Source organism: Eumetopias jubatus, unplaced genomic scaffold, assembly GCF_037043125.1.
Source record: "Eumetopias jubatus isolate StellerSeaLion01/CBP00866 unplaced genomic scaffold, mEumJub1_p1.0 scaffold_11, whole genome shotgun sequence".
Taxonomy (NCBI): Eukaryota; Metazoa; Chordata; class Mammalia; order Carnivora; family Otariidae; genus Eumetopias; species Eumetopias jubatus.
The window spans coordinates 78,786,791-78,809,384 of NW_028274817.1; the positions used below are offsets into that span (position 1 = coordinate 78,786,791).

General features: G+C 39.3%; 1 protein-coding gene and 1 pseudogene across 1 annotated transcript in view; both read left to right on the forward strand.

Moving 5' to 3' along the window:
• Positions 1–22,319, forward strand: part of KLF8 (KLF transcription factor 8) — a 120,868-nt gene extending 98,549 nt beyond the window's left edge. Inside the window, 1 exon segment of the mRNA XM_028093087.2 lies at positions 22,138–22,319. Coding sequence (XP_027948888.1) covers positions 22,138–22,319 — 182 coding nt within the window.
• Positions 14,496–17,075, forward strand: LOC114200786 (tetratricopeptide repeat protein 14-like; annotated as a pseudogene).
• Positions 22,320–22,594: the final 275 nt, after the last annotated feature.

Below are 22,594 nucleotides of genomic sequence, written 5' to 3' on the forward strand. Positions count from 1 at the left end.
TTTCTTTGAAAACAGTTAATGGTATTTTGATAAGGATTGATTTAAATATGTAGATTGCTCTAGGTAGCATTGACATTTTCACAATATTTGTTCTTCCATTCCGTGATCATGGAACATTTTTCCATTTCTTTGTGTCGTCCTCAATTTCTTTCATGAGTATTTTATACTTTTCTGACTACAGATTCTTTGCCTCTTTGATTAGATTTTTTCCTAAGTATCTTATGGTTTTGGGTGCAATTGTAAATGGGATCGACTCCTTAATTTCTGTTTCTTCTGTCTTGCTGTTGGTGTATATAAATGCAACTAATTTATGCGTTGATTTTTATATCCTGACACTTTACTGAATTCCTGTATGAGTTCTAGCAGTTTTGGGGTGGAGTCTTGGCTTTTCTACATAAAGTATCAAATCATCTACAAAGAGTGGGAGTTTCACTTCTTCTTTGCTGATTCGGATGCTTTTTACTTCTTTTTGTTCTCTGATTGCTGTGGCTAGGACTTTTAGTACTATGTTGAATAGCCGCGGTGATAGTTGATATCCTTGCCATGTTCCTGACCTTAGGGGAAAACTCTCAGTTTTTCCCCATTGAGAATGATATTTGCTGTAGGTTTTTCATAGATGGTTTTTATGATATTGACATATGTATTCTCTATCCCTACACTCTGAAGAGTTTTAATCAAGAAACTATTCTGTACTTTGTCAACTGCTTTTTTGGCATCTATTCAGAGGATCATATGGTTCTTGTTTTTTCCTTTATTAATGTATTGTAACACATTGATTGATTTGCCGATGTTGAACCAACCTTGCAGCCAAGGAATAAATCTCACTTGGTGGTGGTGAATAATAATTTTCATTTACAGTTGGATCCTATTGGCTAGTATTTGGTGAGAATTGTTGCATCCATGCTCATCAGGGATATTGGTCTGTAACTTCTCCTTTTTTGATGGGGTCTTTGTCTGATTTTGGGATCAAGGTAATGCTAGCCTCATAAAATGAGTTTGGAAGTTTTCCTTCCATTTCTATTTTTTTGAGCAGTTTCAGAAGAATAGGTATTAATTCTTCTTTAAATGTTTGGTAGAATTACCCTGGGAAGCCATCTGGCCCTGGGCTTTTGTTTGTTGGGAGATTTTTGATGGCTGCTTTAATTACCTTAGTGGTTATAGGTCTGTTCAGGTTTTCTATTTGTTCCTGGTTCAGTTTTGGTAGTTGATACATCTCTAGGAATGCTTCCATTTCTTCAAAATTATCTAATTTGCTGGCATATAGTTGATCATAATATATTCTTATAATTGCTTGTATATCTTTGATGTTGGTTGTGAATTCTCCTCTTTCCTTCATGATTTTGATTATTTGGGTCATTTCTCTTTCCTTTTCTTTTTTTTTAAATTTTCTTATGTTAGTCACCATACAATACATCATTAGTTTTTTATTGTTATGTTAATCACCATACATTACATCATTAGTTTTTGGTGTAGTGTTTCATGATTCATTGTTTGTGCATAACACCCAGTGCTCCACGCAGGACGTGCCCTATTTAATACCCATACCAGGCTAAACCATCCCCCTAGCCCCCTCCCCTCTAGAACCCTAGGTTTGTTTTTCAGAGTCCATTGTCTTTCATGGTAAGTCTCCCCCTCCGATTTACTCCCCTTCATTCCTCCCATCCTGCTATCTTCTTCTTCTTTTTATCTTAACATATATTGCATTATTTGTTTCAGAGGTACAAATCTGTGATTCAACAGTCTTGCACAATTCACAGCACTCACCATAGCACATACCCTCCCCAATGCCTATCACCCAGCCACCCCATCCCTCCTACCCTCCCACCACTCCAGCAACCCTCAGATTGTTTCCTGAGATTAAGAATTCCTCATATCAGTGAGATCATATGATACATATCTTTCTCTGACTGACTTATTTCACTCAGCATAACACCCTCCAGTTCCATCCACGTCGTTGCAAATGGCAAGATTTCATTCTTTTGATGGCTGCATAATATTCCATTGTGTATATATACCACTTCTTCTCTATCCATTCATCTGTCAATGGACATCTTGGCTCTTTCCACAGTTTGGCTCTTGTGAACACTGCTGCTATAAACATTGGGGTGCACATACCCCTTCGGATCCCTACACTTGCATCTTTGTGGTAAATTGTAGTGCAATTGCTGGATCGTATGGCAGCTCTATTTTCAACTGTTTGAGGAACCTCCATACTGTTTAACAGAGTGGTTGCACCAGCTTGCATTCCCACCAAAAGTATAGGAGGGTTCCCCTTTCTCCGCATCCCCGCCAACATCTGTCATTTCCTGACTTGTTAATTTTAGCCATTCTGACTGGTGTGAGGTGGTATCTCATTGAGGTTTTGCTTTGGATTCCCCTGATGCCGAGCGATGTTGAGCACATTTTCATGTGTCTGTTGGACATTTGGATGTCTTCTTTGGAAAAATGTCTGTTCATGTCTTCTGCCCATTTCTTGATTGGATTATTTGTTCTTTGGGTGTTGAGTTTGATAAGTTCTTTATAGATTTTGGATATTAGCCCTTTATCTGATATGTCATTTACAAATATTTTCTCCAATTCTGTCGGTTGTTTTTTGTTATTGTTGACTGTTTCTTTTGCTCTGCAAAAGATTTTACCCTGACGAAGTCCCAATAGTTCATTTTTGCCCTTGCTTCCCTTGCCTTTGGAGATCTTTCTAGGAAGAAGTTGCTACGGCTGAGGTTGAAGAGGTTGCTGCCTGTGTTCTCCTTTAGGATTTTGATGGACTCCTGTCTCACGTTTAGGTCTTTCAACCATTTGGAATCTATTTTTGTGTGTGGTGTAAGGAAATGGTCCAGTTTCATTCTTCTGCATATGGCTTTCCAATTTTCCCAACACCATTTGTTGAAGAGACTGTCTTTTTTCCATTGGAAATTCTTTCCTCCTTTGTCAAAGATTAGTTGGCCATAGAGTTGAGGGTACATTCTGGACTCTATACTCTGTTCCATGAACTATGTGTCTGTTTTTGTGCCAGTACCATACTGTCTTGATGATGACAACTTTGTAATAGAGCTGGAATTCCGGAATTGTGATACCACCAGCTTTGCTTTTCTTTTTCAACATTCCTCTGGCTATCCGGGTCTCTTCTGGTTCCATACACATTTTAGGATTATTTGTTCCATTTCTTTGAAAAAAGTGGATGGTATTTTGATGGGGATTGCATTGAATGTGTAGATTGTTCTAGGTAGCATTGACATCTTCACAATGTTTGTTCTTCCAATCCATGAGCATGGAACGTTTTTCCATTTCTTTGTGTCTTCCTCAATTTCTTTCATGAGTATTTTATAGTTTTCTGAGTACAGATCCTTTGCCTCTTTGGTTAAATTTATTCCTAGGTATCTTATGGTTTTGGGTGCAATTGTAAATGGGATCGACTCCTTAATTTTTCTCTCTTCTGTCTTGTTGTTGGTGTATAGGAATGCCACTGATTTCTGTGCATTGATTTTATATCCTGTCACTTCACTGAATTCCTATATGAGTTGTAGCAGTTTTCAGGTGGAGTCTTTTGGGTTTTCCACATAAAGTATCATATCATCTGCAAAGAGTGAGAGTTTGACTTCCTCTTTGCCGATTTGGATGCCTTTGATTTCTTTTTGTTCTCTGATTGCTGTGGCTAGTACTTCTAATAATATGTTGAATCGCAGTGGTGATAGTGGACATCCCTGCCGTGTTCCTGACCTTAGAGGGAAAGCTCTCAGCTTTTCCCCATTGAGAATGATATTCACTGTAGGTTTTTCATAAATGGCTTTTATGATGTTGAGATATGTACCCTCTATCTCTATACTCTGAAGAGCTTTGATCAAGAAAGGATGCTGTACTTTGTCAAATCCTTTTTCTGCATCTATTGAAAGGATCATATGATTCCTGTTCTTTCTTTTGTTAATATATTGTATCACGTTGATTGATTTGCGGATGTTGAACCAACCTTGCAGCCCAGGGATAAATCCCACTTCGTCATGGTGAATAATCCTTTTAATCTACTGTTGGATCCTATTGGCTAGTATTTTGGTGAGAATTTTTGCATCCATGTTCATCAAGGATATTGGTCTATAATTCTCCTTTTTGATGGGGTCTTTGTCTGGTTTGGAGATCAAGGTAATGGTGGCCTCATAAAATGAGTTTGGAAGTTTTCCTTCCATTTCTATTTTTTGGAACAGTTTCAGGAGAATAAGTATTAATTCTTCTTTAAATGTCTGATAGAACTCCCCTGGGAAGCCATCTGGCCCTGGGGTTTTGTTTCTTGGGAGATTTTTGATGGCTGCTTCAATTTCCTTAGGGGTTATAGGTCTGTTCAGGTTTTCTATTTCTTCCTGGTTCAATTTTGGTAGTTGATACATCTCTAGGAATGCACCCATTTCTTCCAGGTTATCTAATTTGCTGGCATAGAGTTGCTCATAATATGTTCTTATAATTGTTTGTATTTCTATGATGTTGGTTGTGATCTCTCCTCTTTCATTCATGATTTTGTTGATTTGGTTCATTTCTCTTCTTTTTGATAAGTCTGTCAGGGGTTTATCAGTTTTTTTAATTCTTTCAAATAACCAGCTCCTAGTTTCGTTGATCTGTTCTACTGTTCTTTTGGTTTCTATTTCATTGACTTCTGTTCTGATCTTTATTATTTCGCTTCTCCTGCTGGGTTTAGGCTTTATTTGGTGTTCTTTCTCCAGCTCCTTTAAGTGTAGGGTTAGGTTGTGTATTTGAGACCTTTCTTGTTTCTTGAGAAAGGCTTGTATTGCTAAATACCTTCCTCTTAGGACTGCCTTTGCTGTATCCCAAAGATTTTGAACCATTATGTTTTCATTTTCATTGGTTTCCATGAATTTTTTTAATTCTTCTTTAATTTCCTGGTTGACCCAATCATTCTTTAGTAGGATGCTTTTTAGCCTCCATGTATTTGAGTTCTTTCAAACTGTCCTCTTATGATTGAGTTCTAGTTTCAAAGCATTGTGGTCTCAAAATATGCAGGGAATAATCCTAATCTTTCGGTACCGGTTGAGACCTGGTTTGTGACATAGGATGTGATCTATTCTGGAGAATGTTCCATGGGCACTAGAGAAGAATGTGCATTCTATTGTTTTGGGATGGAATGTTCTGAATATATCTGTGAAGTCCATTTGGTCCAGTGTGTCATTTAAAGTCTTTATTTCTTTGTTGATTTTTTGCTTAGATGATCTGTCCATTTCAATCAGGGGGTGTTAAAGACCCCACTATTATTGTATTGTTGTCAATGTGTTTCTTTGCTTTTGTTATTAATTGCCTTATATAATTGGCTGCTCCCATGTTAGGGGCATAGATTTTTACAACTGTTAGATCTTCTTGTTGGATAGACCCTTTAAGTAGGATATAGTGTCCTTCCTCATCTCTTATTACAGTCTTTGTTTTAAAATCTAATTTGTCTGATATAAGGATTGCCACCCCAGCTTTCTTTTGGTGTCCATTAACATGGTAAATGGTTTTCCACCCCCTCACTTTCAATCTGGGGGTGCCTTTGGGTAAAATGGGTCTCTTGCATACAGCATATCGATGGGTCTTGTTTTTTTATGCAATCTGATAGCCTGTGTCTTTTGATTGGGGCATTTAGCCCATTTACATTCAGGGTAACTATTGAAAGATACGAATTTAGTGCCATTTTATTGCCTGTAAGGTGACTGTTACTGTATATTTTCTGTGTTCCTTTCTGGTCTATGCTGCTTTTAGGCTCTCTATTTGCTTAGAGGACCCCTTTCAATATTTCTTGGAGGGCTGGATGTGTGTTTGCAAGTTCCTTTAGTTTTTGTTTGTCCTGGAAGCTTTTTATTTCTCCTTCTATTTTCAGTGACAGCCTAGCTGGATATAATATTCTTGGCTGCATATTTTTCTCGTTTAGTGCTCTGAATATATCATGCCAGTCCTTTCTGGACTGCCAGGTCTCTGTGGATAGGTCCGTTGCCAGTCTAATGTTTCTACCATTATAGGTTACATATCTCTTATCCCGAGCTTCTTTCAAGATTTTCTCTTTGTCTCTGAGACTCGTAAGTTTTACTATTAGATGTTGGGGTGTTGACCCACTTTTATTGATTTTGAGAGGGGTTCTCTGTGACTCCTGGATATTGATGCCTGTTTCCTTCCCCACATTAGGGAAGTTCTCTTCTATAATTTGCTCCAATATACCTTCTGCCCCTCTCTCTCTTTCTTCTTCTTCTGGGATCCCAATTATTCTAATGTGGTTTTGTCTTATCGTATCACTTATCTCTCAAATTCTGCCCTCGTGATCCAGTAGTTTTTTATCTTTTTCTCAGCTTCTTTATTTTCCATAATTTGTTCTTCTGTATCACTAATTCTCTCTTCTGCCTCATTTATCCTAGCAGTTAGTGCCCCCATTTTTGATTGCACCTCATTAATAGTCTTTTGATTTCGATTTGGTTAGATTTTTGTTCTTTTATTTCTCCAGAAGGGTGTCTCTAATAACTTCCATGCTTTTTCAAGCCCAGCTACTATCTTTAAAATCATGATTCTGCACTCAAGTTCTGACATCGTACTAATGTCCGTATTGAGTAGGTCCCTGGCAGACGGTACTACCTCTTGTTCTTTTTGCTGAGGTGATTTTTTTCATATTGTCATTTTATCCAGAGGAGAATAGATGAATGAGAGAACAAAATGCTAACAGGTTAACAATGTCCCCAACAAATAACTCTAAACAAACCAGAAAATACCTGGAACAAGGGGAAAAGAAAGGGAAAGAAAAAGAAAAGAAAAAGAAAAAGAAAGAGATAAAAACATACAAAAACAGAACAAAACAAAAAAAACAGAATATGATCAAATATGATCAGGCTAGTGCATAGATCAGTGCCACACACTAGATTTTGGGTGTATTTTGGTCTGTTAGAGGAAAGTGCCTCCTAAAATTTTAAAGAAAGAAAGACTTATATATGTACAAAATAAGGGTTGATACAATGAAGTGATGGAAGATGACTGTAAAGATGAAAATTATAAAAGATTTTATAAAAGGAATTGATAAGAAGTTGTTTGAAAAAAGAAAGAAGAAGATTAAAAAAAAAAGGGAGAGAATGTGATCAGGCAGGAGACTAGAACAAATCCATACACTAGTGATTAAGGTATATTTTGATCTGTTAGAAGAAAATTTATCTCAAAATTTTAAAGAGAGAACAACTTATATATATATATATATGCCAAAATAAGGGTAACTACTATGAAGGGATAGAATATGACTCTAAAAACGAAAAATAATTTTTTTTTTACAAAAGTGATTGATAAGATGTTGGTTTAAAAAGGGAAAAAGAAAAATTAAAAAAAAACAGTTAAAAAAATTAACTTTGAAAAACTAATGAATCATGGTAAAAAAGCCATGAATTCTATGTGCAGTATTCCCCTAGCGTTGGAATTCTCCCGTTCTCCTTGATCGGTAAACTTGGTCTTGGCTGGCTGTTCATGCTGATCTTCTCGGGGAGGGGCCTGTTGCCGTGGTACCTAAATGTCTTTGCCGGAGGCGGAACTGACCCGTCCTTGTCGGTCCGGACTAAGCAATCTGCTGGGGTTTGCTTTCAGGAGCTTTTGTTCCCTGCAAGCTCTCCGTACAGCTTTGGAGTATGAGAGTGAAAATGGTGGCCTCCCAATATCCGTCGGGAGAAGCCAAGAACTCGGGGCCCCGCTCCTCAGTGCGCCCCCAGAGAAATCAGTCAGTCACTCCCGGCTCCCCGGTCTCCAGGCGCACTCCATGCTCACCCGGCCTGTGACCGAGTATTTCTATCTCTGGCACCCGACCCCGTGTGGAGTCTCCAAACCCAACAGATCCCTGCAGTGTGCTCCCGCGCCACTCCTCCCGGGGGAGGAAGGGGAGTCTCCCCAGCTCTGCTGCTTGTTGGGTCCCTGCTGGAGGAGCAGCAGCTCGACTGGGCCGCCAGTTTATGGCAACCCCGAGATGAGATCCCGCGCCTCAGCTGTCTCTACAGCTGGCTTCCCCGCTCTGACACCTGGGAGCTCTGCCGCACTCAGGCTCACCTGGACTTTCTGTGACCCCGAGGGTCCTGAGACCACACTGTGCCAGGAGGGTTCCACCCCCAGCTTAGGTACTGGAGCCACATCCCTCAGCAGAGCTGACTTCTAAAAGCTCCAATTTTGTGCTCTGCGGCTCTACCACTTGCCAGAAGCGGCCGACAGAAGCCCCCTCCCCCGCCGTCTATCCTCCCAAATATTGCCTCGGGTTCAATTCTCCGCACATACTACCTTACAGTAAGTGGTCTCTTCTCTATTCAGAGAGTTGCTACTTTCTTCTTCGATCCCGGTTGAGTTCGTAGGTGTTCAGAATGGTTTGATCCCCTTTCAGCTGAATTCCTGAGACCAAACGAAATCCAGGTCTCCTACTACTCTGCCATCTTGCTCCGCCTCCAAATTGTATGCAAACTTTAATCAGTCTCACCCACCTGTAGCCTGACAACACTGCACATCATTAGTTTTTGATGTGATGATCCACGATCCATTGTTTTCATAAAAAAAACCACTGCTCCATGCAGTACATGCCCTCCTTAATACCCATCACTGGGCTAACCCAACCCCCAAACCCCACCCCTCTAAAACCCTGTTTGTTTCTCAGAGTCCATAGTCTCTCATGGTTCATCTCTCCCTCCAATTCCCCCCTGCCATATTTCCCTTCCTTCTCCTAATGTCCTCCCTGCTATTCCTAATGTTCCACAGAGAAGTGAAACCATATGATAATTGACTTTTTCTGCTTGACTTATTTCACTTAGCATAATCTCCTCCAGTCCCATCCATGTTGATGGAAAAATTGGGTATTCATCCTTTCTAATGGCTGAGTAATATTCCATTGTAAACATGGACCACATCTTTATCCGTTCATCTGTTGAAGGGCATCTCGGCTCTTTCCACAGTTTGGCTATTGCGGACATTGCTGCTATGAACATTGGGGTGCATATGGACCTTCTTTTCACTACATCTGTGTCTTTGGGGTAAATACCCAGGAGTGCAATTGCTAGGTCATATAGTAGCTCTATTTTTAAATTTTGAGGCACTTCCACACTGTTTTCCAAAGTGACTGTACCAATTTGCATTCCCACCAACAGTGTAAGAGGGTTCCCCTTTCTCCACAAACTGTCCATTTGTTGTTTCTATCCCTGTCCGGTTTTGCCATTCTAACTGGTGTAAGGTGGTATCTCAATGGGGTTTTGATTTGAATTTCCCTGATGGCTAATGATGATGAACATTTTTTCATGTGTCTCTTAGCCATTTGTATGTCTTCTTCAGAGAAGTGTCTTTTCATATCTTCTGCCCACTTTTTGACTTGATTATTTTTTTTTGGGTGTTGAGTTTGTAAAGTTCTTTATAGATCTTGGATACCAGCCCTTTATCTGTAGTGTCATTTGCAAATATTTTCTCCCATTCTGTGGGTTGCCTCTTTCTTTTGTTGACTGTTTCCTTTGCTGTGCAGAAGTTCTTTATCTTGATGAAGTCCCAAAAGTTCATTTTTGCTTTTGTTTCACTAGCTTTTGGAGATGTATCTTGAAAGAAGTTGCTGTGGCCGATGTCAAAGAGGTTACTGCCTGTGTTTTCCTCTAGGATTTTGATGGATTCCTGTCTCGTATTGACGTCTTTCATCCACCTTGAGTTTATCTTTGTGAATGGTGTTAGAGAATTGTCGAGTCTCATTCTTCTGCATGTAGCTGTCCAATTTTCCCAGCACCATTTACTGAAGAGACTCTCTTTTTTCCATTGCGCGTTTTTTCCTGCTCTGTCAAAGATTATTTGACCATAGAGTTGAGGGTCCATATGTGGCTTCTCTATTCTGTTCCACCGGTCTATATGTCTGTTTTTGTACCAGTACTATGCTGTCTTGGTGATCACAGCTTTGTAATATAGCTTGAAATCGGGCAACGTGATGACCCCAGCTTTGTATTTCTTTTTCAACATTTCATTGGCGATTTGGGGTCTTTTCTGATTCCATACAAATTTTAGGACTGTTTGTTCCAACACTTTGAAAAATGTCATTGGAATTTTGATCGGGATGGCAGTGAAGGTATAGATTGCTCTGGGTAGCATAGACATTTTAACAATGTTTATTCTTCCGGTCCATGAGCATGGAATATTTTTCCATCTTTTTGTGTCTTCTTCAATTTCTTTCATGAGTGTTCTGTAGTTCCTAGAGTATAGATCCTTTATCTCTTCGGTTAGGTTTATTCTGAGGTATCTTATGGTTTTTGGTGCTATTGTAAATGGAATCGTTTCTCTAATTTCTCTTTCTACAGTTGTGTTGTTAGTGTATAAGAGAGCAACTGATTTCTGTGCATTGATTGTGTATCCTGCCACATTACTGAATTGCTGTGTGAGTTCTAGTAATTTGGGGGTGGAGTCTTTTGGGTTTTCCACATAAAGTATTATGTCCTCTGAGGAAAGAGAGTGTTTGACTTCTTTTCTGCCAATTTGAATACATTTTATTTCTTTTTGTTGTCTGATTGCTGTTGCTAGGACTTCTAGTACTATGTTGAACAATAGTGGCGAGAGTGGGCGTCCTTGACATGTTCCTGATCTTAAGGGAAAGTTCTCAGTTTTTCCCCATTGAGGATGATATTCACTGTGGCTTTTTCATAGATGGATTTTATGGACTTGAGGAATGTTCCCTCTATCCCTATACTCTGAAGCGTTTTAATCAGGAAAGGATGCTGTATTTTGTCAAATGCTTTTTCTGCATCAATTGAGATGACCATATGTTTCTTCTCCCTCCTCTTATTAATGTGTTCTATTACATGGTTTGATTTGGGAATGTTGAACCACGCTTGCATCCTGGGGATAAATCCCACGTGGTCGTGGTGGATGATCCTTTTAATGTATTGTTGGATCCTGTTAGCTAGAATTTTGTGTAGGATTTTGGAATCCGTATTCATCAGGGATATCAGTCGAAATTCTCCTTTTTGATGGGGTCTTTGCTGGTTTGAGGATTTAAGGTAATGCTGGCCTCATAGAATGAGTTTGGAAGTTTTCCTTCTGTTTCTATTTTTTGAAACAGCTTCAGTAGAATAGATATTATTTCTTCTTTGAATGTTTGGTAGAATTCCCCAGGGAATCCAACAGGCCCTGTGATCTTTTTTGGGGGGGAGGTTTTTGATCACTGCTTCAATCTCATTACTGTTTATTGCCCTATTCACGTTGTCAATTTCTACCTGTTTCAGTCTTGGCAGCTTAGAGGTTTCCAGGAAGGCCTCCACTTCATTCAGATTGCTCAGTTTCTTGGCATAGAGTTGTTGATAATAATTTCTAATATTTGCTTCTATTTCCTTGGTGTTAGTCGTGATCTCTCCCCATTCATTTATCATTTTATTAATTTGGATCCTTTCTCTTTTCTTTTGGATAAGTCTGGCCAGTGGTTTATATATCTTATTAATTCTTTCAAAGAACCAGCTTCTAGTTTCGTTGATCTGATCTACTGTGTTTCTGGTTTTTATTTCATTGTTTGCTGCTCTAATTTTAATTATTTCTCTTCTAATGCATGGCTTAGGCATCATTTGTTGCTTTTTCTCTAGGTCTTTAAGGTATACAGTTAGGTGGTGAATTCAGGATTTTTCTATTTATTTGAGTGAGTTCCATTTCTCTTTTCTTTTTGATAAGTCTGGACAGGGTTACATCAATCTTATTAATTCTTTCAAAAAACCAGCTGCTAGTTTTGTTGATCTGTTCTACTATTATTTTGGTTTCTATTTCATTGATTTCTGCTCTGATCCTTATTATTTCTATTCTCCTGCTGGGTTTAGGCTTTATTTGCTGTTCTTTCTCCAACTCCTTTAAGGTGTGGGGTGAAGTTGTGTGTTTGAGACCTTTCTTGATTCTTGAGAAAAGCTTATATTGCTATATACTTTCCTCTTAGGACTGTCTTTGCTGTATCCCAAAGGTTTTGAACAGTTGTGTTTTCATTTTCATTCGTTTCCATGAATTTTGTTAATTCTTCTTTAATTTCCTGGTTGACCCATTCATTCTTTATTAGGATACTCATTAGCCTCCATGTATTTGAGTACTTTCTGACTTTCCTTCTGTGATTGAGTTCTAGTTTCAAAGCATTGTGATCTGAAAATATACAAGGAATGATCCCAATCTTTTGGTACCTGTTGAGACCTGATTTGTGACCTAGGATGTGATCAATTCTGGAGAATGTTATATGGGCACTAGAGAAGAATGTGTATTCTGTTGCTTTGGGTTGGAATGTTCTGAATATATCTGTGAAGACCATTTGGTCCAGTGTGTCATTTAAAGTCTTTATTTCCTTGTTGATCTTTTGCTTATATGATCTCTCGATTTCAGTGATGGGGGTGTTAAAGTCCACTGCTATTATTGTATTGTTGTCAATGTGTTTCTTTGATTTTGTTATTAATTGCCTTATATAATTGGCTGCTCCCATGTTAGGTGCATACATATTTACAATTGTTAGATCTTCTTGCTGGATAGACCCTTTAAGTAGGATATAGTGTCCTTCCTCATCTCTGATTATAGTCTTTGGTTTAAAATCTAATTGGTCTGATATAAGGATTGCTACCCCAGCTTTCTTTTGATGTCCATTCGCATGGTAAATTGTTTTCCACCCCCTCACTTTCAATCTGCAGGTGTCTTTGGGTCTAAAATGAGTCTCTTGCAGGCAGCGTATTGACAGGTCTTGTTTTTTTATCCAATCTGATAGCCTGCGTCTTTTGATTGGGGCATTTAGCTCATTTACATTCAGGGTAACTATTGAAAGATATGAATTTAGTGCCATTGTATTGCCTGTAAGGTGACTGTTACTGTATATTGTCTGTGTTCCTTTCTGGTCTATGTTACTTTTAGGCTCTCTCTTTGCTTAGAGGACCCCTTTCAATATTTCTTGTAGGGTTGGTTTCGTCTTTGCAAATTCTTTTACTTTTTGTTTGTCCTGGAAGCTTTTTATCTCTCATTCTATTTTCAGTGACAGCCTAGCTGGATATAATATTCTTGGCTGCATATTTTTCTCATTACTGCTCTAAATATATCATGCCACTCCTTTCTGACCTGGCACGTCTCTGTGGATAGGTCTGTCGCCAATCTAATGTTTCTATCATTGTAGGTTACAGACCTCTTGTCCCACGCTGCTTTCAGGATTTTCTCTTTGGCGCTGAGACTCGTAAGTTTTACTATTAGGTATCAGGGTGTTGACCTATTTTTATTGATTTTGAGGGGGGTTCTCTGTGCCTCCTGGATTTTGATGCCTGTTTCTTTCCCCAAATTAAGGAAGTTCTGTGCTATAATTTGCTCCAATATACTTTCTGCCCCCTCTCTTTTTCTTCTTCTTCTGGGATCCCAATTATTCTAATATTGTTTTGTCTTATGGTATTGCTTATCTCTCGAATTCTGTCCTCGTGATCCAGTAGTTCCTTATCTCTCTTTTTCATAGCTTCTTTATTCTCCATCATTTGGTCTTCTATATCACTAATTCTCTCTTCTGCCTCATTTATCCTATCAATTAGAACCTCCATTTTTTAATTGCACCTCATTAATAGCCTTTTTTATTTCAACTTGTTTAGATTTTAGTTCTTTTATTTCTCCAGAAAGGGTTTCTCTAGTATCTTCCATGCTTTTTTCAAACCCAGCTAGTATCTTTATAATCATCATTCTGAACTCTAGTTCGGACTTCTTACTAATGTACGTATTTATTAAGTCCCTAGCAGTTGGTACGGCCTCTTGGTCGTCTTCTTCTTTTTTTTTTTTTTTGAGGTGATTTTTTTCTGTCTTGTCATTTTGTCCATAGGAGAATAGATGAATGAGAGAACAAAATGCTAACAGGGTAACAATGACCCCAGAAAAATATACACTAAACAAATCAGAAGAGACCCTAAACCAGGGGAAAAGAAAGGGAAAGAAAGAAAAAAGAAAAAGAAAGAAAAAGAATGTGATTAGATATGATCAGGCTGGTGCAGAGATCAGTGCCACACACTAGATTTTGGGTCCGTTAGAAGAGATTGCCTCCCAAAATTTTAAAGAAAGAAAAGCTTATACATGCACAAAAATAAGGGTAAATATGATGAAGGGATGGAATATGACTGTAATGATGAAAATTATAAAAGTTTTTATAAAAGGAATTGATAAGTTGGTTGAAAAAAGAAAGAAGAGAAATTAAAGAAAAAAAGGGAGAGTATGTGATCAAGCAAAAGACTGGAAGAAAGCCATACACTAGAGATTTAAGGTATATTTTGGTCGGTTAGAAGAAACTGTATCCCAAAATTTTAAAGAGAGAACAACTTATATATATATACCAAAAATAAGGTTAACTACAATGAAGGGATAGAATATGACTCTAAAAATGAAAAATAGAAGGAGACAACTGTGTAAGTGTCTGTGATGTGTGCTTCCGGCGGCTTCCAGGCTCGTTCCGCATCCATCAGGATGAAGTAGTGGGTACGGAACGGGAGGGCTAGCAGCTCACCTGTCCTTGGGTCCAGCAATCTCTAGCCATGGACTGGGACCTTCTGCGGCAGTCACTGAACTACCATGGGCCATCATTGCTCTCCCTGCTCCAGAGCGAACAGCAGGAGAGTCCTCACTTCCGGAGCCTCCTAGGGTCGGTGGCCGTGCCTGCCCAGGGCCCGCTGCCCCAGCAGCAGTTACAGGGCAGAAAAGAGAAGAGAGTTGACAACATTGAAATACAAAAATTCATTTCCAAAAAAGCGGATTTGCTTTTTGCACTTTCCTGGAAATCAGATGCACCTGCAACTTCTGAAGTCAGTGAAGACAATGAAGGTGGTTATGCAATCAGGCCACCTTTACAACAGTTCATGGAGATACCTAGTATGGACTGGGGAGAGCTCTTTTTCTGAGATATTGGGCCTGGTGATATAGTGATTGGAAGAAATAGTTCCATTCGGGAATTTGGGTTTTTCATGGTGTTGATTTGTTTAGGCAGTGGCATCATAAGAGATATATCTCATTAGAAATCACAGCTCTTTGTCTGTTAAGAGATGTGCCTTCTCACAGTAATCACGGGGATCCTTTATCATATTACCAAACTGGTGACATGATTTGAGCTGGAATCAAAGATATTGACAGATACCATGAAAAGCTTGCAGTGTCTCTATATAGCTCATCTCTTCCACCACATCTATCTGGTATTAAACTAGGTGTAATTAGTTCTGAAGAGCTTCCTTTATACTACAGGAGAAGTGTTGAACTAAATAGCAATTCTTTGGAATCCTATGAAAATATCATGCAGAGTTCTTTGGGATTTGTTAATCCAGGAGTTGTTGAATTCCTTCTAGGAAAACTAGGAATAGATGAATCTAATCCACCATCTTTAATGAGAGGCCTACAAAGCAAAAACTTCTCTGAAGATGATTTTGCTTCTGCATTAAGAAAGAAACAGTCTGCATCTTGGGTTTTAAAATGTGTGAAGATTGGAGTTGATTATTTTAAGGTTGGACGCCATGTAGATGCTATGCATGAATACAATAAGGCTTTGGAAATAGACAAACAAAATGTGGAAGCTTTGGTAGCTCGTGGAGCATTATATGCAACAAAAGGAAGTCTGAACAAAGCAATAGAAGATTTTGAGCTTGCATTGGAAAACTGTCCAACTCATAGGAATGCAAGGAAATACCTCTGCCAGACACTTGTAGAAAGAGGAGGGCAGTTAGAAGAAGAAGAAAAGTTTTTAAATGCTGAAAGTTACTACAAGAAAGCTTTGGCTTTGGATGAGACTTTTAAAGATGCGGAGGGGGCGCCTAGGTGGCTCAGTTGGTTAAGCGACTGCCTTCAACTCAGGTCATGATCCCGGAGTCCTGGGATCGAGTCCCACATCAGGTTCCCAGCTCAGCGGAGAGCCTGCTTCTCCCTCTGACCCTCTCCCCTGTCGTGCTGTTTCTCTCTCTCTCTCTCTCAAATAAATAAATAAAATCTTAAAAAAAAAAAGATGCGGAGTGTGCTTTGCAGAAGCTTCATAAATATATGCAGAGAAAAACAAGCTGAATAGGAAGAAAAGCAGAAAACAAAGAAAATAGAAACAAGTGCAGAAAAGTTGCATAAGCTCTTAAAAGAGGAGAAAAGGCTAAAGAAGAAAAGAAGAAAATCAACTTCTTCCTCTTCAAGTGTTTCTTCTGCTGATGAATCTGATTCTTCATTATCATCCTTTTCCTCTTCTGGTCACAAAAGGCATAAGAAACATAAGAGGAACCATTCAGAGTCTTCTCGAAGTTCCAAAAAGCATTTAGCTAAGGCCTCCTCAAGTCAGATAGATCAGAATAGGAAAGATGAGTGCTTCCCAGTTCCAACCAATACTTTAGCATCTTTTCTTAACCAAAAACAAGAAGTGGAAAAGCTACTGGAAAAGCAGGACAGGTTACCATATCAAAAGAAACAGGTAAAAGAGAAAGATAGATGCCCTCTCTCTTCATCTTCAGTTGAAATTCCGGATGATTTTGGAGGTAGGTCTGAAGATCCAAGAGATTTTTATACTCAGGCAAGTAGTAGCAAAACAGAAAAACCATATAAATCAGAAAAATATTTTTCCAGTAGAAGAGATTCCTCAGATTCCTTTTATAGGAATTCAGAGGACAAAGTGAAAACTTACAGTTATAGAAGATTTGAAAAATATACAGAGGGAAGAAAAGAGCACTATAGAAGGTGGGAGCCAGGTTCCGTGAGGCATTCCACTTCACCAGCAAGCTCAGACTACTCTGTAAGTCAGTTGAAAAATATAAAAAATACACTTATTCAGGATCACGTGATTTTAGTAGACATGAGCAAAGATATCCGTTAAATAAAAATCAGGGAGAATATGAAATAGAGGATAATTATGAAGAGGATATCAAAACAGAGGTTCCAGAAGCAGATGGCCTGAATAGCAAAGAGCAGTCAGAAAGTGGAGTTAAAAAAAAAAATCACCTCAGAATTTACTCAATATATTTAATCAGATAGCTGCATTTGAGAAAAAAAAGGAAATAAGCCAAAAAAATAATATGCCAGGGGATTCAGCGCCATTACACAAAAGGTTGTTAATGAAAGTTTTGGGTCTTCTAGTCCAGAAGAATCTCTACTCCTAAAGCTACTTTATTTGTAGAGATTGCAGAAAGCAGATGCTTTTTAGCTATTCTCAAAGTATATTTGTTTCAGTTGTGGTTCTCCTCACAGCTTCATTTTTTAGGCTTTCCACGTGTATGTTTCTGTATGGTATTTCTTACTGTGATGATTTAAACTTCACCTAAAGATAATTCTCAAAAGTATTGCTTCCTCATGGTATTATAGTGTATGAGAATTCTTTGGGTCCACCTTATCCTGCTGATTGAGAGAAAATTAAATTTGTTCATTGAACACTTGGAAAAAAATGAAAAATAGAAAAGATTTTTTAAAAAAGGATTGATAAGGGGAAATTACCTCCTCATAATACAAATGTCATTATGTCTGATGGAGTCACTGACTTCCGTATGTCTATTCCCATGTTGCATAATTCTTCCTTCACTCTTTTGGTCAGCTTAATTACTTTCCATTACTTTGTATTCTAGGTTTATAATTCGTTCCACTGCTTCTTCCAGCCTTTTCTCCCTTGCATCATGTTTATATCTAATTTCATTTCTGATTGGTTCTTTAAGTCTTTTATCTCTGTGGTAGAGGGTCTCACTGATGTCTTGTATACTTTTCTCAAGCTCAGTGTGTATCCTTATGATTGTTGCTGTAAATTCTCCATCAGGCATATTACTTATATCTGTTTCACCTAGATCTCTGCCCATGGCCTCAACTTGTTCCTTCATTTGAAATAAATTCCTCTGTCTTTGCATTTTATCTAATATTTCTGCCTTCTCTGTGTTACAAAAGCCAGTTATGTCTCCTGTTTCTCTCTGGTCATGTAATGCCCAGTGCCTGGCACTTCAGGAGTGTCTGGTGTGTGTTGCATGTATTCTGCTGTTGAGTTTTGGCTGCTCTATCCTTCAGGTCAGATGTCTGTACAGGCTCTTCTTGCCTACTGTGGAAAAATGTTTGGTCCCTGGCCTGAATCTGGTGAGTTTTAACTTGGTATGCTCTGGTCTGCTTATGAAATGAGACTTGTCACCACTTCCACCAGAACGGAGGCCATGCAGAGATCTCTGGTTAGGAAACATGGTGTGGGCAGGGATTTGTGCAGGTGCTCTGGGTGGGTGGGGGTTCGCTGCACTGGCTCTCAGGCAAGCATGACTCTGAAGGGCTGTCCCACCAAAGTGTAGGAGTGTGAGGCCTGGTGTATGCAAGTTAGGCAGCCAGTGTTGGTACTGCACTGCTTCCCACAGGTTGCTCTGTTTATGCTGAGGGGCAAAGGAGGGAAATGGCATCAGCCAACACCTTTTTCCTAGAGAGATGTCTCTGAGAATGCTGCTTCAGGGACATACTCCAAGAAGAGTGAATTATCTCCTCCCCATGTGCTTCAGGCACTCTTCAGATCACTGTTTCCATGCTCTCTCTGGGTTATTTGCCTGCCTACTCTCCTGGAACAGTGCAGTGCCTTCTCGGCTCTATATCATTCAAGCCTGCTGTCCTTTAAAACTCCATGCTTTAAACTCCACTATTGCAAGAACTCATGAATTGCAGCCCCTCTCCTTTTCCAAGACAGTGTCTTTGAGAAACACTCTTGCATGTTCCCCTGCATGCTCCTCTCTCTCTCTCTCACCCTCTCTGAAACTATGGTTCCTCCCCTCCACAGCCCCTGGGATCCATTTCTACCCTAAACCATGTCTCCACACTTCCTATCTTCTTTGATGTGGCCTCTTCTCTCCCTTTATTTGTGGAGTTTTTCTCCACAATAAAAGTCAGTCTTCAGGTCTATTTCTGGATATTTAGGATGATTCAATAGTTATCTGGTTGTGTTCATGGGATGAGGTGAGCCTAGGGTCCTCCTACTCCACTGCTATCTTTCCCCAACTTATCATTGGGTCTTGACATATGGTTACCATTAGGTTTGTGTATAACATCTTCTGCATATAGTAGCCTATATTAAGCTGATTGTCATTTAAGTTTGAACCCATTTTTCACTCCTTTCCTCCCCATTTTAGGTACATGTTATCATATTTTACATCCATTTATTTTGTCAGTTTGTTGGCTCATTTTTACAAAAATATTCATTGTTATAGCTTTTGTGTTTCTTACCTTCAGGCTGTCACTTTGGGTCTCTCTTTTCCACTCAAATTATCCCTTTTAATATCTCTTACAGGGTTAGTTTAGTGGTCAGGAACTTCTTTAGTTTTTGTCTGGGAAACTCTTTATCTCTCTTTCTATTCTAAATGATAGCCTTCCTGGATATAGTGTCCTTGTCTGCAGATTTTTCCCATCAGCAGTTTGAATATATCATGCCTTCTGACTTGCAAAGATTCTGTTGAAAAATCTTCTGCAAGCCTTATGGGTTTTCCCTTGACACTTACTGTCTTTTTTTGTCTCGCTGCTTTAAAAGTGTTTCTTTATAACTAAATTTTGCTAATTTAATTACTATTTGTCTTGGTGTGGGTCTGCCTTTATCAATTTTGATGGGAGTTCCCTGTGCCACCTTGATCTGGATATCTGTTTCTTTCTCTAGATTAGGGAACTTTTCAGCTGTTATTTCTTCAAATAAATTTTCTGCCCCTTTCTCTCTCTTCTTCTTCTGGGAACTCCTATTATATGAATGAGTTAGTCACTAAGTTCTCTATGTCTATTCTCATTTTGCATAATTCCTTTTGCTCTCTTTTGTTCAGCTTGATTACTTTCCATTACTCTATATTCTAGGTCACTATTTTGTTCCTCTGCTTCTTCCAGCCTGCTGTTCATTCCATCAAGTGTGTTTCTCATTTCATGTATTGAGCCCTTTATCTCTACTGTGTTATTCCTTCTCTCTGTTCTCTGTGTTATGGGTCTCACTCATGTCTTCCACTCTTTTATTAAGCCCAGTGAGTATCCTTATGATCATTACTTTAAATCCTCTATCAGGCATGTTACTTATATCTGTTTTGCTTAGATCTCTGGCTGTGGCCTTTTCCTGTTCTTTCATTTGGGATAAATTTCTCTATCTTCTCATTTTGTCTATGTCTCTGTGTCTGTTTCTCTGTGTTAGGAAATTCAGCTATGTCTCCTGTTCTTGAGGGTAATGGCCTTATGAAGAACAGGTCCTGTAGTGCCCTCTTCTGTGGTGTCCCCTGTTCCCCAGGTCCTCACACTTTCCAGAGTGTCTCCGTTGTGTGCTGTTTGTGCTCTGTTGTTTGTCCTGGCCATTATATCCTTCAGGCCGTTGTCTGTAGAAGCTCTCTTACCTGTTGTGGGGAATGTTTGGTCCATGGCCTGAATGTAGTGTTTTTTAACTAGCTGTGCTCTGGACTGTTTGTGAAATGAGACCTGTCACCACTGCTGCTGGAACCGAGTCTTTGCAAAACTCATGAGATGGGAGACAAAATGTGAGTAGGGTTTTGAGGCAGTCTTCTGGGGGAGGGGTCCACTCTGCTGGGACTGAGGCAAGCTAGACAGAGGGGTGGTTCCACCAGAGCATGGGGTGGCGGGGCCTGGTGCAAGCTGGTTAAGTAGGGAGTGTAAGCACTGTGCTGGTTCCCACAGGTGGTCTTGTGCTTATGCTGAGAGGCAGGGGAGGAAAATGGCACCAACCAGTTCCTTCGTTCCCAGAGGGATCTCTCCATAAATACTACCACTCTGGGATAGGCTCTGAGATGAGTGAATAACCTCCCCACTCTGTGCCCTAGGCACTCTTCCAGTTGCTGTTTCCATTTGTATGTCCATTGGTCGTTTGCCTGCCCTCTCTCTAGGAGCAGCCCCAGTGCCCTCCAGGTTCTATCCCATCAAAGCCCACTGACATTTAAAACTCCAGGTTTTAAGCCCTGCTGGATGCAAGGCTCATGAAATTCAATCCTTCTTGCTTTCTAAGCCAACTGCTATGGGGATTTTTTTTCTCTGTGTGTTCCCCTGTGTGTTAGCTTGACTCTTGCCTTTCTCCATAGCCATGGATCCCTCTCCACCACAGCAGCCACAATTGGTTTCTCTCCCAAACTCTCTTTTCAGTTCTTACATTCTTCAGTGTGGCCTCTTCTCTACCTTTAGTTATGGACTTTCTTCTGCCAGTCTTCAGGTAAATTTCTAGAGTATTTAGGATGTTTTGATAGTTATCTAGTTGCATTCATGGGACAAGGTGAGCCTAGGGTCCTCCTACTTCATCACCAACTTCCAACCATCAATTTCCCTGTGCCTATTTTAAAATTTTTATTATAAGATACAACAGCATGATTTTTAAAACATTCAAACAATACAGAAAGGTGGGAAAAAAGGAAGTTATTTTCCTACTACTCTCATCCTCACTTTCCATATATTCATTCACTGTTAATCATTTCTCATAATTTACACTTAAGTATATTGATATTGCCTTTATTCTGAGTATATACATATGTGGTGTATGATTTGTACAACATAATGAGGTCATAATGTGTTAATGTTTTTTATATTGCTTTTCTTTTCATTTACCTTTCTATCTGGAGCAGACATATTTCATATATAAACCCAATGTGACCTAAAGATACCAAGCATAAAGCTATTTCAAAAAGTTTGATGAGCGTCTTCTAACTCCATTCCATACCCTTGAGTGTCTGACCTTACAGAGAAGAAGGCCTGTAGCCTTAGTGGTAGGCCCATTCTAGTGAATCACATTCTCTCTGTGTGTATGGTTTTATTTTTGAGTATTTATTAGGAGCTATTAGAAGAGGTAATGGTTACTATAATGTGGTATAGTGTCAGAGACCTGGGTTTGGATCCAAGTTTTATTGTTTATTGTGATTTTTTAAAAAATGTTTCAAACATCCTTTGAGGTATTTTTATCCCCCTTTAGAGATGAGAAAATCAGGGAGAAGTGACTTATTTAAGGTCACACAGCTAGTATGTAGTAGAGCCAGAAGTCAAGCAAAGGCCCGTTTCAGCCAGCACCTACCTGGTTTCCACTCTGCCATCTTGGCTTCTCTTTAGTATTTCTGTAAGGGTAGAGAGCATTTCTTCAAAGCGATTGCAACAAGTTTTGACCGAAGACTTGATAAAGGGTTATATACTCTGTTCTCTTTCCAGTATCCAAACATTTCTTCTCTGATTCCCTTCATTTTGTCATATTCCCCTTTTTAGGAGAGAAGCCTTATAAATGTACCTTGGATGGCTGCTCCTGGAAATTTGCTCGTTCAGATGAACTTACCTGCCATTTTTGCAAGCGCACAGGCATCAAGCCCTTCCAGTGCACAGACTACAACCGTAGCTTTTCTCGCTCTGACCACCTATCCCTGCACCACAGGCGCCATGACACCATGTGAGCAGCATAGACTGCACTAGAATAGACTTTCCACAGTTTCATAGACACAAAACCACATCAAGAAGTGTAAGAGGGCCTGAGATGCAGTAAGGAACCATACCCCTGACAAGACGAACCATAAATGGGAGAAATGCCACAGACACAGAGAACAGAGGATCAGACCTCAAACAAGGGCATGGGGAACTCAAACTGGGAAGATGAGTCTCCATATCATTTGGCTTTGAAAAGTAGTGGGGCTTAACTTTGAGAATTTTTATAATCAGCAGATCTTAACTC